Consider the following 15,696-nt stretch of genomic DNA (forward strand, 5'->3'; position numbering starts at 1 on the left):
AATGCATAAAGCAATCTGAATTTTCCAGTGATCACCAAAGGCTTCTGCATCAGCATTGACACTCTCCACCCTCTTTGGTTTATGCTTCTGTGCTGCATTCCGTGCTTCCTCCTTATAAATCTCACATTTATTAGAGGTTGCACTAGAACCATCAGATACAATCCGTGCTTATTCCTCGTCAACCAGCTCAAAGTCTTTCCCTTCAACGTAAGTATCCCCCTCCTCCAGTTTAGTTAAAAAAGCCCCCGGTGAAACGAAAGATATTGAGCTGGTAGAGGTGGAAAAGGCGCGGCTTGGTGCTGATTCTTCTAGTGCAACCTCTAATAAATCTGAGAATGATAAGGAGGAAGCACGGAATGCAGCACAAAAGCATAAACCAAAGAGGGTGGAGAGTGTCAATGCTGATGCAGAAGCCTTTGGTGATCACTGGAAAGTTCAAATTGCTCTAGGCATTCTGAAGCCGAAGCACTAGAACATATGAAGAAAAGATATACAAGCCATCAAAGTGTGTCATTGGAGAATAAGACAGGAGATTCAACTGTGTTGAAGATAGGAAATCTGGCTAAAGTTGTGATAAAACAAGACATGAAGGGAAGAAGGCATAAATATGGGTTTAACAACAATAAACGTGAGAAGCCAGAGAAGGTAAGGGTGGTAGATGATGAAACTGGCGACAAACATCAGCTGGATGAAGTCCTAAGGATGCCATCTACATGTGTGTTTCTCAAGATATAGATATAGTATTTATATTCCATCACGCATCCATTGACTGCTGATTTCATGTAATAGACTTTTTTAACATGCTTGCCCCAAATCACAATTAAAAAGCACAACTAAATCACTTATGACTTATCCTCTTTTGATTAATCCTATTTTGTATGTTATTGTATAAAAGATCATGGGTTCTCCACCTGCCTCCCCTCCTCCTCCTCCTCCTCCTCCTCCTCCTCTCCTGCTCCTTCGAACGCATCGGCTTCGTCGTCTGCCGTGAAGCGGACACGCAAAGCCTCACGTCTACGATCGTTGTCCACTAGACCACCTAGTGCTGAGAGACCAGTGGTCCATGTTGATCCTGCTACCGGCAAGGCCGACGTCCCCACAGGAAGAAATTAAGAACATATTTGGGGATTGTGGCGCGTGATAAGGTGGACGTCACCTACGAGAACTGGAAGGAGGTCCCTATTGCTCAGAAGGACCTGATTTGGGAGGATATTCAGTATTTTTCTTTTCTTATTTGATTTTGTTTAATTAATAGCCAAAAAATACATTATTGTAACAAATAAACTTTATTTGATGTTGTCAGGCGGAATTTGATATCCCAGAGGCTTCTGACAGTAGGACGAAAAGGAAGTTACTTCAGACCGTGGGGGAGAGATGGAGGCAGTTTAAATCAGACCTCACGAGGAAATGGGCCCTTGCAGCCGATCAGGACGGTGTCGAGGACACTGTCTGTGAGAAATACGCATCAGCAAGGAAAAGTGGGCCCAGTTTTGCCAGACTCGCAGAGACCCTTCTTGGGAGGTATGTTCCTTGCCATTTAAGTTGTTTTTCAAAAAACATGATGTTGTTATACTTCATTCTACCAATTTGAAACATTATTGTTTAATTTTTTCAGGATGTGCGCAAGAAGGCACAGCCATCCAGAAGCAGAATATTGCCCCCACGTTTTGTCTCGTGGGGGTTATGACTATTTGGAGCAGAAGCTCCTGGCTGAGAAGACGAAGAAGAAGCTGGAGGAAGCTGCACAGTCAGGAAGCGTTGATGGCGTCATCGACCCTCCATCCCCGGTCAGACGCCACGTGAAGTGGAAGATGGCCCGCAGAAGAAAACAGGGAGATGACGACTGAGGCCGCAAAGGAAATCGCTGAGAAGATCGTAAGTCATTTTCAACTAACCATTACAATTATATTTCAATATTTTGTGAATGCCATGTACCACTGTGTGTTTTCTGTGCAGATTCCTTTGAGGAGCAGGCCACACAGGGATCCTTCGTCCCCCATGGACGTCAGGATGTTCTCACCGCTGCTATTGGACGTCCAGAGCACCCTGGACGTGTCCGTGCTGCTGGAGCGGTGTCACCATCAAGCAATACTTTGGATCAGCTCCACGGACGTCCCGCACTCTTCCTCCCTGCCTCCCAAAGAATTGCAGCAGTTGACCCAACAAATCAGGGACCAGCTAGAGGAGTCCATCACAGAAAAAGTGAGCGGCACCTCATGGCATCATTCAGCCAGATGCAGTCCCAGATTCAGTCCAGATGCAATCTCAGGGACTTGCACTGCCTCCCGACCCTCTGGTTGGTCCCTCGGTCCTCGAGTAAGCACAAAGGGGAGTTGTGTTGATCCCTCAGGAAACGATCCTGAGACGGGTGACTCTGATAGGTGCGGCTTGTACATAGAAGCAGATCTGCCCGCCTGGTTGCCATGGGAGAGTTTATGAGGGATCCACTGTTGTTCATAACACTCCTTTGTTGCCTGGCCAAGTAAAGGTGAGTGTGGAGGAGGTTACAGATGCAGATGCTCCAGTTCCTGTACCCATGATGAGGTTTCCTTAGTGGGGCAGGCACTTCACACCTTCCTTGCTTGGCCGACACATCTGGTCAAGTCTTTATCACACAGGTACTTATTGTCCTTACTATATGTTTCTTCTTTTTAAATTAATTCATTAAGGTGCCTCAAATTAGGCCATTTAACTTTGTTTCATGAACAGGTAGCTGTGTCTCCGGCAAAACCACCTCCAAAGCCCGATCGGAGGTCGATGATCCGCTTTATCTGATGACATTGACCATCCCAGAGCTTTTCTTGAGGCCTTATCAGGTTAGATGGGATGCCACCGTGTTCGGGTCTTTAATCCAGATTTCCCCCTCTACATAAAGCACGAAGACCTCTCCGAAATCGCACACGGTGGTAATGTCTCAGCATATCAGTGTTACAGTTGTGGATTCTGTAAGTCATTTTATATTACTTTTAATTACCTAAGTTATTGCTTTCAATTCATAAATATTTAACTTTGACTTAACATAAACAGGCATCTCACTGAAACATGTATGCGAGCAGGGAATTCTGATATCTATGGATTCTCGAGCCACAGTCCATTCAGAGGTCTGGGCAATCGCAGTTTGAGTCTGAAAGTTACATAAAGACTTGGATGCAGAGTTCAAAACGCGATGTCTATCTTGGAGCCTACCTAAATGGGTAAGTCACACAAAATAACTGAATTTAATTAATGTTTACTAATGTACTAACCCATATTAATCTCCACTGCAGCGGACACTGGCAGATGGTGGTCATCCTGCCCAAGGAACACCTAGTTGTCTGGTTTTGTTCATTGCATAACAGGCCAGACAACTACCTTAAGGGGATTATTAATAGGTTAGTGTTTTTTTCAATACATTTGCATTGAAATACCTCAACGTACAACACCAGTTTTTTAATTGTTACTCATCTGGAACAGTGCTTTAAAAGGTCTTGATGATGCTCCACAGCCTAAATCAAAGGCTCCTGCTAGGTGGATTGTCGTCAAGGTACGTCATTTACATAAAACTTCCACTTATATATATTTCTTTATGTGTCTGTACACTAGTTGTTTAATTAATATCCAAATTTCATTATGTATTTAGTGTAATAGACAAAAAGAAGTACTGAGTGCGGCTACTATGTGATGCACTGGATGTCCACCATCATTTTAGGAACTTTTAGGAATAATTGGGAAGCGGTAAGTTTATTTCAAACAAAATCGATTTATTTATAATTTGTATTACATTATTAACTTATTATGATTTATTTCATCATGCAGTATTTTAACGATCCTAGACCATTGGAGCCAGAGAGATTAAAGGCATTGCGGATCCAGTGGGCACAGTTTTATCTCCGAGTTAGAGATCAGACCTAGGATTTAGGGACATTATCTTTAGCTTAGTTTACTTTGGTTTAACATTTTTGACATTTTCTATGTAATATGAACATTGAATTCATTTGATGATTGTTCTTTATGATAAATCAATTATTTGATGTTTATTATCATTAAAACTGCTTGAAAGCAGAATAAAATGTTTATTTGCTGTGAATTGGGCTTGAAATTGCATTTTATAGGTACAATTTTGGGTTTATTGTAAAAACAGAAAGTATATATAAAAAAATAAAAAACATTATACTTGAAATAACAACATCGGTTATTTACAAAAACCGATGTCAACATGAACCTTAACATCGGTCATACAAAAACCGATGTTAACTTTTGTACATTAACATCGGTTATTCATACATAACCGATGTTACGTTTTATATTAACATCGGTTATGTATAAATAACCGATGTTAATTATATTAACATCGGTTATCTACACATAACTGATGTTAATGTACAAAAGTTAACATCGGTTATCTATAAATAATCGATGTTAACTTTGTGCATTAACATCGGTTTTCTATGAATAGCCGATGTTATATACAAAGACGTACAACAAATAAGTATATGCATCATCAACGTTGACACCGGTTTTCTACTGAAACTGATGTTAATGTAATATATTAATATCGGTTGTTAGAAAACCGATGTTAATATATTACATTAACATCGGTTCTTCGAGAGAACCGATGTCAATATATAACATTAACATCGGTTTAACTACAAAACCAATGTCAACTTTCGTCATGCATACACTTTTTTTGCTGTAGTTCTTTGTGTTTAACATCGGTTATTTAGAAAACTAATGTTATTATATTTATGTTAATATCGGTTTTTCAAAACCGATATTAACGATGATACATTCAACATCGTCACTTTCAACATCGGTTTTAGAGCAGATGTAGAATGCCCTAAATAACCGATTTTAAAAGTGTAATTTCTAATAGTGAAGTCATGAAAATGTTAGAATCTTAATTGAATTAAAACTAAAAAATTACAAACTTACAAGAATTATAAATGAAAAAAAAAATCAAAGAAGCTAAAATTGGAAAAATACCAACTTATAGACATTAAAATTAAAAAAAAGAAACTTATAACATCTCTTAAAGACTTTGTCCTTTGACAATTAATTATTTAGTAACAACTAACAGGAAATCTATGGCATTTTTCAACGTTTTCTTTTCTCGTTTTTAATTGTGTTCTTGAAAAAAAAAATAACACACTTGTTTTTTTTAATCATTTTCATTTTGTTATCAATTTTAAATTCCTTTAAAATATTAGATTTCGTGAATAAGAAATAAAAACAGAAACATGTTATAGAATAAAATTAGGGACATATTACACTTTATTTCAAATATAAATGGCTGCAATGATAAGCATATGAAGCTCATTAAAGTTATGTGAAATTTCTCTTACATGCCCTTTTCAAGGGAATGGGCGGATCTGTGAAAGCCCCAGAAGAGATTAAATCAAAGACAACCTTGTTAGCTGCTTCAGTGTAGTGGGTTCCATCCCATACCACTCTAACAGATGGTCTTTCGCATGAACCCACAACAATATTTGTGCCATTGACCTGTATGGTTCCTCCACATCCAACACTCTGGCTGAAGTTGTACGTCCCTCCATAGCCACAACAAGCAACATGCGGGAGTTCAAAGCCTACACATTAATGAAACTTTCAGCTAGTTAACAACACATTGTATATAGAGAGTATAATGTTGGTTGGATGGTTAAAAGGAGAACAGAGGAGGAAGAGCTAGCTCATGGATTTATATATATGTGTGTGTGAATTTTGAGGACAAATGAGATAATATAATATGGTTATAGGATCATTATTTGGCTCACCATATTTCTTTGGGTTTTTGAATAGCAAGTACTTAGCAGAGTAGATATCTACATATGTAATTGCAGCCAAAGGAAGCTCCGTACGAAGTTGAGCTAAGGCTTCCTTCAAATTGTGGTTAAAAGACTGAGCCACCTCATTATATGCCTTTGCGCAATCATAGCTATCCCTTTCAGCAGATGGAAAATTGGCCAAAATTAAAGGGAGGCAACCAATGGGTCCTGTGTTGTGTATCCAAAATGATCTGGCCCCCATGTTGTATATGTTCTTCATCACACAAGTTTCACCAAATTAGCACAGTAAATTATGAAATCTATTAACAATAGAGATAGCTACAAAGGGTATTTATTATGCAACTACCTTTATATTTGATGTGAAACTTTTGATTATATCAGGTATAGTAGCATTAAATTGCTGTAGGGTCATGTTACCAAAAAAGCCAGCTGTAAGATCATTTTGGCCTATATCAAATGTGTATAAAGCTTCATGAAAATACTCTTCTTTTGGCATCAGTGTTGCAAATACCCCACCTGCCAATAAAATTTTTAAGAAAACTCAAAGCATATCAATCATTATTTAATAGGATGAATATCATAACGTATGTATCTTAGCTGGACAAATCTTAATTGAAACTCAGATTCACCAAAAGATATCAACCAAAATAAATTCTTAATTTAATTACCTTGCTCTCTAATGAACTGTGTAGTGGGTTTAAAACGTTGGAATTGCGAGTACTGAACTCCAAGGGAGAAAGGACTGGATCTAAAACTTTGTTGGGGTATGATTGTGGATCCTGCTGTTGCAAAGCTTGCGCCACGGGAGAAGTTGGTCCCCAGCGAATCAAGATATGGACTCAGATAAGGGAGTCCAAAACTCTGTGCTGAAATTTCAAGGTTATGAAACAAAATAAGAATTCAAATCCTTCATCAGGCAATAATATGCATAATAAAATTGCTTCACGTGACAAGTCATTCGATCATGTATAGACTTAATTATTAATTTTGGTCTAACATGAAAAAGTGAATGAATATATTATCATGTATCATAGCTGTACAATGATTAAAATGTTCATGGACGTACGAAATTTATTTTACTTATCGTTAATTAATATCTACCCTTCATATTTTAGTCCTAGATTTTTATATATGGTAGCTCCTTTACTAAAGTCGTTTTTAACTAAAAAGTTATATATATCGATGTCATCGTTTGACCAAAAAAAATTTGTTGGTGAAAAAGGTGGAGGACAAAGAAAGAATGAAAAGAAAAATGGATATGATACCATGATAGCAACACATCTACGTTACTCACAGTCACAGTATATATATGATCACCACGTGCTAGTGAAAAAGAAGCCCCCTAAGAGACATTAATTAGACATGTAAACTATATATGAAAGAAAAAAATAAATAATGTTACCTAAGAAATCAATAATGAGTCGACCATCAGAGAACCTTCCAGCAGGTCTATGAAAATAGGTTTCTCCATTTGGTGATTTTGGTGCAGCAACAAAAAATGAAGCAGCCAAGCCACCAGTGTCAGCGTTTGAGGCACCAAAGTTAAAGATGGCAGGGAAATCACAATAATATTGCTTTGTGGCCATTGCAGGGTTATTCAGTATAGTGGTAGCAATACATAAAATCACAAGAGAAGAAGACACAAGTGGGATATTGTGAAACTTGGCAATGCTATGAAACTCCATTGGAGACATTATTCTGGAGAGGGACAAAGGTACTTTGGTTTGTGTGTCTTCATATATATATGTGTGTGTGTATGCTAACAAAAGCGTTGACCTCATTGAATAATTTGATTGCTAAAGGAGCATTGCCGGTCTGATCTTCGTCTATGTCAATCTCGTGAATGGTCCATATTCGCTAACACGGACGTGAGGATCTCTATTTGTTGTTTAGGTGAGAATTTAATTTTAGACAATCAATTCCGTGTAGGCTTTCTGACCACTTGGAATATTCTATTTTGGTGCAACCCCTTCGGCTTGAAGTATTCTTTTTATGCTTAACCCCTTGGAATATTTTAAACAAAGAAAGTATGTATCACCGTCAAACATATTTTTTAAAACAAATTCGTTATAAAAGCATTATATTGTTGAATTTGTTGATTAAAATTTGTACATTATAAATAAGATTCACAAAAATTGTGATTTTTAATAAATTTAAGTGAGACTAAACAAAATACTTATAACTTTATATTTTTATTATTGAAAGATATTTTAAATCATTAAATATTTTCCAATAATTTTTTTGTAAAATAAATACAGTTTCGTAAAAACAATTTGTTGCATGTGTAAAATATTTTCAATAATATATTAACTTTATAGATTTTATATGAAAATATTTTAGTCTTAAATATTTATATAGGTTTTATATCTTTATATTTATAAAGTAATAAATATTTTAAATAAAATATCATTTAATATAAAATTAATAAATATTTTCCAATACAATATTTCTTACTTTATAAAATTAATATCATTTATCTATAATATTACCTATTAATAAAAGTATTAAATGTTTGGTATAGATAATTTTTTTTTTTGGTATAGAAAAATATATTCTAATTGATGGCCAATGAAATTTTATTACTCTATAAGTATTGATATTTTTATAAAGTAACGTAAATTTTAAGACATGGCAAAATTTAAAGCTAGAGAATGATTTAATGGCTTGAAAGTGAGGAAAGTCACTATGACTTTACTTATTAAAGTTGTTGACTAATGCAAGTTAAAGAGTGTATTAGAAAGTAAATTATTTGGATTTCTCTTTGAACAAAATTTCTATACTAAGGCAAGTTGAATATAACTTATTTGCTTTGTGGAATTTTTTGTTTGTTCTTTTGAATAAATGAAAGATCCTCAAAAAGGTTTCTCTAAAATTTTGGAAAAATAATGAAGATTGTTGTCTTATTTGGTAAAGAAAGATAGAATACGACATAAAAAAATAATAAATTAATTTGATATTCAAGAGTCATCGTTAAATTGAAGAATGATTCTCAATTATTAAATTTATTAAATCTTGAATTTTGATGAACTTTTTTTAAGCAATTCACAAAAGACAAAATGGCATAGAATCTGATAAGTGAGATTCTGGATTATTATTTCATTTTTATGGTAAAAAATTCATTTATACTTGTTATTTCACAAGAAAAAAAAAACAAGGCACTAAATATCATGATCTATAAAATATTTATTATTTTATATTTTTATTTTTGAAAATAATAAATATTTTTGATATTATTTTATAAATTATAGCTTTATAAAAAAATTGTACGGTATATAAAAAGAATTTATCAATTATATACTAACTTCATTAATTTTCATCTTGAATATTTAAAAAAATATCTTTATATTTATAAAGTAAGAAATATGTTCATGTGTGGGGCTTAAGCATGACAAGGGAACTGACAGGGAGGAAAAATGGTCACGCTTAAGCATGGGTGTCTGTCAAATTTCTTTTGTGCATTCTATTTGAATTTCAATCTTAAATGCTTATTGATGTGTGTGGACCTTAAAATGGAATGAATGCAGTAGATATATATCTTGTTATTTTCATGGGATTCACATTCATATGTTGAGATTGGTGTTTGATTATGAGAACTTTTATGTTGTGCAAAGTCTCGTGATGTTTAATGAACTATATCAGAGTTCATGATGGTTGAGAAAGATATGAATGGTGAATTGATGATGAATTGGTGATAAATTTAATTGATATGAATGGATTGAGTTGATAATGAGGTATGAATTGGTGATAACATACATGCATTGATGAATGACATTGAATGTGCATAGGCATGTAAGTTAGGGGTACTAAGAAGGCCCCAACCTAGTATTGGAGGTTGTCGTGATGACTAATGGTAAAAAGGCTTATAGAATGGATGGATGGGTGAATTCCTAGATAGGTTAAGTTTTTTGCAAGTCTTATATAGGTATGCTACTACCCACGCTTTTCCATTTTCAATAAAATCACACACTTCTTCCATAGGGTTATTTCGAGTTTCCTCGAATGGTCAAAGTGTAACTATGTTAAGGAATGCACTTGGGTTAATCGCTCAAAAGGTGAAATTTCCTTGGAGTAAAGAGTTAACATGGCATACCATTATGCATAGACATATGCACTTGTATTTATGACTAAAAAAAATGATGTGATACTTGATTAGTTGTGGGAATGCAATGATATTGAAAGTGTGAATGATTTATATAACTCTTTTAATATGATGAACTTATGTTGCTTCTATTATATGATGTTTCTTTTTTAAAAGGAATTTGCCCTTGTGTTTTTTGTTGAACTGTGATGATTCTGTTATTTGACACAGAAGTAGATTATGATGCAGCTTCTAAGGAACATGTCACTCATGATTGATGTGGACTTGGTAGTGGACTTAAGGATGGAATCCGACCATCAATATCATTTATTTATGTTTTGCCTTAATGGGAACCAGCTAAGGATTTAGATATGGTTATGGATCTGTGTTGTATTTATCCCCTTGATGAGACTATTGAGATTTGTTTTGGATATTTCTTTATGATGTTTTGATGATGTAATGCCTTAGGGCACAACAACCTTTATGGTTAATGATGTCGAGACTTTTATGTGTAATTTTTATATGACGTGCTTGGTATCTTGAAAAAAAATTACATGTACTTTCATTAACTAAACTAATTCAAGAGCTTTGAAAAGGACTAAACATGACACTACTAGAAAATAGGCTTTTAACATCAGTTTTTTTTCGACTTTCAACATTAATTTTTAACCGATGTTGAAACTATCGATGTTAACGAACTCAATGTTAACGTCGGTTTTTATAAAATCGATATTAACATACACTACACAACATCTGTTTGTTAGAAAATCGATGTCGTATAACAAGCAATAAACCAAAAAAAATGTAAAATATGCCAAAAAAACATGTTTTTCTAAAAACCCATGTTGTGGTACATAAACCAACATCAGTTTTTCCTAAAATCGATGTTGTCATGAGTGCACAACAACATCGATTTTTCTACAAATTGATGTTGTGAGTGCACAACAACATCAGTTTTTAGGAAAACTAATGTTGTCAGGCATAAAATAACATCGATTTTTCTAAAAACTGATGTTGATTTATGCACCACAACATTGAAATCGATGTTGTTTTTTGCAATTTTTTTAATATCTTGTCTATTTTTTTAATATTACCCAAACTTGCAAATTAAAAAATAGATCAATCCAAGCAGTTTCACAGTACAAATTTTTATATTATTATTGAATAATTACTATCAATTATAAGAAATAGTTAAACAAAACAATAATTTTAATTCATAAAATCATCTACTATAATCTAATCTAATTAAACTATATATACAATTGTAAAATTCCTTAAACACCTAGTATTTCAGTTTTAAGTTTGAGATAACATATTTCCCACTCAATGTGAATTGCCTTTAATCTCTTTGGTTCCAATGGTCTTCGATCAGTAAAATACTGCATGATATAATAAAACATAACTTAATCAGTATAAATAATAACAACTATAACAAGTGAAATTAGTTTTGAAGTAAACAATTATCATTTCCTAATTATCCTTGAAACCTCCTAGGACTATCGTTGACATCCAATGCATCACATAATTGTTGCACTCAATGTTTCCTTTTTGCTTATTACACTAAATTGAATAAGATATTAAAAGTTAACCGAAAATCTGTTAACATAGTAATAAAATGTAATTTTTAAGACATCAACCATTGTTTAAATGACTTACTTTAATTGGAATCCATTTAGCAATAGCCTTGGATTTACTTTCTTAAATATCGTTGAATCCCTTCAAAGCACTAGTTAAGAGAAACATGCATGCATATTGTATAATTAAAATATTGGTGTCTTACAAATGATAAAGTAAATGTCTTACAAATTACAACTGACCTTTAATAATTTCTTTCAAGTAGTTGTAGGGCTTATTGTGCAAGAAACAGAACCAGACAACAACATTGCCCTTAGGACATATAACAACCAGTTGTCAATGTGCACTGCATTGGACAACATTAAGTTATTATAGTGCATACATTATTTTAATTTATATGTTCAATTTTACTTAACCATTCAAGTAAGCTCCTAGGTAAACATCTCTCTATGAATTCTGCATCCATTTCTTAATATAACCCTCACATTCAAATTATGATTGCCCAGATCTCTGTATAGACTATGGCTCAAGGAATCCATTTAGACTTAACTCATTCATATGCTTATTGTTGTTAAAATAAAGTAATTTATGCATGAATTTAAAACAGTCAGTTATGTAATGGACTGTAATGTAAAGTGAGTTACAAAATCCATATTTGTATAATAGAGATGTTGAGACATTAACCACCATGTGCTATTTTAGAAAGATCTTCATGTTTTATGAACAAGGGGACGTCATCATTATACACCCAAACACAATTTAACCCACGACATCTACATAGGTTTGAGGAAAAGCTCTGGGATCGTCAATGCCATCTGGTATAAGGGATCATCATTAGGTTCTAGCCTTTCTACAGGTTTCATTGGTCCTTCAGCTTTATGTTTATCCTACATAGTTAATAAACATAAGTAAATGAAAATCATCACTTTATTTGTTACAAATCCTTTTTTAATAATAACAAACACAACAAAAGCAAATACCTATTTTGAAATAGGTATTAAGGGTCTGCTCCACTAAACTGAACCACTTGAGTGGGTATAGGGACGCGAGCATTAGCATATGGAACTACATCAACATCGACCTTCACTTGATCATTGCCCAAAGGAATGTTGTGGATAGTTGTTGACCCCACATAAACTCTTCCAAGGGCAACCAAGCGGGGAGAATTGTTATCAACATACAACCCACATTTGTCTGATTCACCTGTGTCTGGGTTCTGCCCTGAAAGTTTGACACTACTTCCCTTTATGCTGAAATGGGCACTAGAAGGACTAACCTCAGGCTTAGGAGGCAATAGGAGTCCCTGAGATTACATCTGCGGTTGCATCTGGCTGAAGGACAACATTAGTTGTCGAGTCACTTTTTCAGTGATCGGCTGCTCCAGTCAGTCCTTGATTTTTTTGTGTTAGCTACTCTAGCTCTTCGAGAGTGATATACGTAGATGTGCAGGAGCTTTTTGGAGTTGGTCCAAACTATTGTCTAATTGTGACACCGGCTCCAGCAGCACGGGCATGGCCAAAGTGCTCTAGTCGTCCAATGGCAACAATCAACACATCCTAACGTCCATGGGCGACAAAGCTTTCCTATGTTGACTGCTCTTCAAAGGAATCCTGTAGTCAAACAAAATACTGCATGAGTTTATGGACTATTATTGTTATTATAAAAATTGACCATTGAAATAGAAAATAACTTAACAATCCTATTTGCAATTTCGTGTGCTGTCTTAGATGTCATCTCTCCAGATTTTTTGGTGTGAGAAATCATTCGCTTCACGTGTTGTCTAATGGGAGATGAAGGATCAACGATTGTTTCTGTGCTCCCGGATTGGGCTGCTTGCTCTAATTGTTTCTTTTTTTTCTTCCATTTACTTTTCTTCTAGTAAATCATAACCCTCATAAGACAACACGTGAGAGACAATGTTTAGTTGTTGGATGGCCTGAGCCTTCTTTCTAACATCCTCTCACAATTAGATAGAAACTTATCAACAAAATGCGCATGAAAATAATGCATACCTATCATGAAAGATCTCTACAAATTTGACAAAATTGTTGCCACTTTTCTTTGCTAATATCGTACTTTTCACAGACAGTGTCATCGTGCTCCTCCTTGCCTTGTGCCAGAGCCCATTTGGAAGTCAAATCTGACTTAAACTGTCTTCATCGTTCTCTTATTGTCTTAAGGATTTTCTTCTTTGTCCTTTGGTAGGATGCTTCTGGAATATCAAATTCTGATTATGTTTAATTTTGTTTCTATGTCTTTGATCACTTGTTTTGTGATGTTTGATTAAGTAGTTATGCTTTCTTATAATAGTTGTAATGTTTTTCTATGAATGAAATGCTATGATCTTTCCCTATTCACATCATATATTTGTCTGTTTACTCTATGAGTAGTTGTGACTTTTTGGCCTTGTTATGCAAAAAGAGGGAGAAACATTGCATTAACATTACATTACGAAAATGTAGTGCATTGCATAGATACATTCGTTTACAACTATACTTAATGATGATGATGATCATATGATTTGGCACTTCTCTTAGTGTTCAGAAACTTTCAGGTATTTTAAGAAAAGTCTCAACTCTCAAGACTCTCCAAATGCACTCAAATGGTAATTTAAGTTTGGCATCATTAAAGCCAAAAAGGGGGAGATCATTAGAGATAGGGGGAGCAATATGAACACTAAGCTTTAGAGCTTGAAGAAGTTTTGTCTTTTTACATGCCCAACTCTTTGAGTGACATTTGTATTGATTGTTGCATCTTAATCTTTATCTTTTCATATGTACGTCATGCATCTTAATCTCTATATTTTCATATGTAATTGTAAATATGGAAACAAGTAAATATAAAAAAAGATTACATCATATGATGTTAATTAGTTCTCCTTCATCATGATCATTACAATTTGCATGGACATCGTCAACTTCTTCTTCTCCGTTGATGTTAGGCATTTGTGTGGAGAAAGGAGTGAGGCAAGTATCAAGGGTTGAATCATCATCTTCAAGATTAAGACCAATGTTTTTTCTGTGTAGAGCCATTGACCACCTTTCATCACATGGATCTTGAACGTAAAACATCTGTTTAGCTTGTTTTGCCATGATGAAAGGCTCATTTTGATAAGCTAGCTTCTTCAGATCTACCAACGTAAATTCAAAATCATTGGTTCGCACACCCATATTGCTATCAACCCACTTACACTTGAAAGCACACACAATGAATTTAACATAATAAAGTTCCCAGATTTCTTCAATGACTCCAAAGTAAGGCATGGATGCCTGACGGGGATTGTCATCATGTATAGTAGCAAAGTGTTGGGATTCAGCCCTAAGATCAACCCCACTATTTTGCATCGCACTTTTATCGTCTAGTGATTTGGTGTAGAACAAATACTTGTTGATATGATATCCCTTCCAACTTCTAACATTTCTTTTAGGCCCATCTGCTAACTTCCTTAATGTTTCAGAAGCATTATCATCACCAAAGATTGTATCTTTAAACTAATTTAGGAAATTCTTGTTATGGTCTTTCAACACCCTATTCTTGGTCATTTTTGGGTTACTTTCCCTGACTAAGGCTTCATGACTAACTATGTATAGCAGAACTTCATTACTATCATTCAGTATATAGAAATGAGCTTGTTGTAATTCCTCTAGACCCGAAGTTATAACATGCAACCCTTGTGAACCCTTACCTCCTACTCTTTCGTCATGCCGAGACTCAGGAAGCCCAACTGGTTTTTCCTTTTCAATGTACTCTGAACAAAATTCAATAGCTTGTTAAAGATAGGGGGAACAATATGAAGACTAAACTTTGGAGCTTGAAGAAGTTTAATTTTGTCTTTTTACATGCCCAATTCTTTGAGTGACATTTGTATTGATTGTTGCATCTTAGTCTCTATCCTTTCATATGTACATCATGCATCATCATGTAGAGGTTGGAAGATTGTTTCTAAAGTTAAAAACTTCTTCAATGCATAAAAATCTCTATTTTAATCGATTGCAAGGTTGTTCGTAATCAATTACACAAATGTCTATAGCTTGTAGAGAGACTTTAGTTTCGATTTAATCGATTACTAGTTAACCATAATCGATTACATAGTTCAGTTAAGACCATGTCTGGTTTTTCATGAGTCTATTCTCTAATTGATTGCTAGGTGATTGTAATCAATTACTTCATTCTTAAAGGTGTTCCCAGAAGTGATCAAGAACACTTTAATCGATTACATCAAGAATTTAATTGATTACATTGTTCTTGAAAGTTTTCCAGATGTTGGGAAGAACACTTTAA

General features: G+C 34.5%; 1 protein-coding gene across 1 annotated transcript; it reads right to left on the reverse strand.

Moving 5' to 3' along the window:
* Nucleotides 1-5,196: 5,196 nt before the first annotated feature.
* LOC100818460 (esterase) lies at nucleotides 5,197-7,609 on the reverse strand. Its single transcript, XM_003544639.5, has 5 exons — nucleotides 7,165-7,609; nucleotides 6,431-6,628; nucleotides 6,109-6,278; nucleotides 5,751-6,015; nucleotides 5,197-5,564 (listed from the first exon to the last, which is right to left on the reverse strand). Exons 1-5 carry the CDS (start codon nucleotides 7,541-7,543, stop codon nucleotides 5,302-5,304), a joined length of 1,275 nt encoding a protein of 424 aa, XP_003544687.2. The 5' UTR covers nucleotides 7,544-7,609; the 3' UTR covers nucleotides 5,197-5,301.
* Nucleotides 7,610-15,696: the final 8,087 nt, after the last annotated feature.

Source organism: Glycine max, chromosome 14 (assembly GCF_000004515.6).
Source record: "Glycine max cultivar Williams 82 chromosome 14, Glycine_max_v4.0, whole genome shotgun sequence".
NCBI lineage: Eukaryota > Viridiplantae > Streptophyta > Magnoliopsida > Fabales > Fabaceae > Glycine > Glycine max.